The sequence below is a fragment of the Tupaia chinensis genome, unplaced genomic scaffold, assembly GCF_000334495.1.
Source record: "Tupaia chinensis unplaced genomic scaffold, TupChi_1.0 Scaffold145230_1, whole genome shotgun sequence".
Taxonomy (NCBI): domain Eukaryota; kingdom Metazoa; phylum Chordata; class Mammalia; order Scandentia; family Tupaiidae; genus Tupaia; species Tupaia belangeri.
The window spans coordinates 3,125-5,445 of record NW_006205090.1 but is presented as its reverse complement, the minus strand read 5'-3'; the positions used below and the strand labels follow the sequence as shown (position 1 = coordinate 5,445).

The window sequence follows — 2,321 nt, the reverse complement described above, 5'->3', positions numbered from 1 at the left end:
AGAGCCACTACTTTATTAGCATAAGATGCAAATCAAAAGGCAATATGTAAATTGCTTGCAAACGTAACATCTGCAATAATGACTCTTAAATGAAAGTGATACTTTCTCTGTCAGGATTGTTACAAAATACTGATTAGCTCCGTATACATCATTGATTCCTGCCATGTGACAGGGAATAACTGGAATGCTGGAAATGAAAAGATCAATGATGCTTGGTGCTTGCAATGGAGAATATCATACTCTGGTGGGACAAATGAGCATTTCTGTGTGTTTATGTGTGTCCCGCTCTCTCTTTGCTAACTCACCAAAAGTCAATAATAGAGACTCCATCCTAATAACATAATCACTTCGAAGGGCCCAACCTTTTGACATCTTGAAAGTACTAAGTTTCCTAATTTCAACACATGAATTTTGGGAAGACACAAACCATAGCCGTGCATTAGTCTTGGTGTTTGAGCCAGTATTGACAGCTGTGACAGGACTTCTGTTGTGTTATTTCTATAGATGCTTTCAAATACATCAAAAACACCAGATCCCTCCTGCATTGACCTGTGTTGCCTTGTGTTAATTTGAGTCTGGAAGATTAAATGCTATTTCTATGATCCTGCTCCTGATGAGGCTATCAGCATTAAATATAAACCTGGGCCACAGAGGGCACTCCCCTAAGAGGGTGACTGCTACTGTTCTTAGTTGAGGCACAGGGGGTTCTCAGTTTTCCTGCTCCAAGTTCAGTCTTAGGCATGTCCTTCATGCATAATCTTAAGGGGTGGGCTTTCTCAGCATTCCTTCTTTGTATTGGTCAATATCTTTTCTGTATCATTGGTGGATCTTGTGCAAGAACAAGTTTTCTATCCTTTTTCCCAGAGTAGCAGACCTTTGCATTATATCAATGTGAGTTAATGGGCCAAAGCAGGTTTATGGCCCCACCTCCAGGCACAGACACCTTTGTTTCTATCCCTACATGGATCTTAACTAGGGACTTATGGATTTCTTGTCCCTGTCAAAGTCTGATTACTTTGACTCTTTAAGAAAAGCCTTTGAGGCAGCAAGATGGCATCTGCTAGCAGGGTCGTGCAGGTAGTAAAGCCACATACACCATCAATAAGTTTTCCTGACAGAAGAGACAATCCTAAACCCAATGTATCAGAAGCTTTGAGGTCAGCAGGGCTGCCATCCCATTCTTCTGTAGTTTCACAGCATTCTAAAGGAAGTAAATCACCAGATTTGCTAATGTATCAGGGTCCACCAGACACGGCAGAAATAATAAAAACTTTACCTCAGAAATACAGAAGGAAACTGGTGTCTCAAGAAGAAATTGAATTTATCCAACGTGGTGGTCCAGAGTAATCACTGTGGCTGCTGTTTTCATCAAAAAGAAGAATTGGCTTGGGGAACCAGCAGTTAGCGTAATGGCTATGTCGCTGGACTCCCACATAGTCAACCACGGTTCATGTCCTGGACCCGGTGGCTTAAAACTCACACCAGGCATGTGTGCGTGCGTGCCCAAGATCCCGAGAGAATGGAGGAGAAGGGATTGCGGCATGACCATCCCCTCTGGGGGGTGATTTCTCGCTTTCTGTCTCTATGTCTCTCTCTGTCTGTCTGGCGAGCGCACGTGCCCTATAGTGAATACCTCTCCAAAAATAAAAAAAAAAATTTTTTTTAATTTAAAAAAAAAGAAAGAAGAATTATCTTTACAATAAAGGAGTTCCAAAATGACAAATGAGAAATTGTATATTAAACAATTTACTTTAAAAAATATTCTGTAAAAAAAGAAATATAGAAAATTTAGATAGATACTTGTGTCTCCTAATTTATGTATCTTGGTCAGCTCCAAGCTTACCTAATTATTTATATACTTTTTACTTATTAAAGTATACATTTTTACATATTAGCCTATTAATTTACTCTTATCAAGTATCATCAGTTTTGCACTATTAAAATCACAGTGTCTAATAAACTGCCATAGGTTTCTCATAATTTCACTTTTCTTTCCAACTAGACATGGAAAGAATTTACCAGGCAGAATTGCAATTTTAGGGACATAATTTTTCTAAAATTGAATGAGGATCAGTGAACTAATTAATATCTGTTTTCTTTTTTTCACATTCACAAACTTTAGTAATTATAACTGGCTTAATAAGTGTATCATACTCTAAATGACAAAATGATAGCAGAGATACAAAAGGTGAAATTAAGACTGGGAAGATAACACAGAAGATTTTATGTAATCTATATTTTTTAAAAAATCAATATAAAATGAAAATAAAAGATGGAAATGAATATAAGATAGGAATAAATGTTTCACTAGAAATTGCAAT

At 37.4% G+C, this 2,321-nt stretch overlaps 1 protein-coding gene across 1 annotated transcript; it reads left to right on the top strand.

Moving 5' to 3' along the window:
• Positions 1-1,041: 1,041 nt before the first annotated feature.
• On the top strand, positions 1,042-1,382 carry LOC102501129 (28S ribosomal protein S36, mitochondrial; the record flags this gene model as incomplete). The annotated part of the gene is made up of 1 exon (XM_014583965.2): positions 1,042-1,382. A coding segment is annotated over one exon (306 nt), but the record flags the coding sequence as incomplete, so codon positions are not given.
• Between the last annotated feature and the right edge of the window lie 939 nt (positions 1,383-2,321).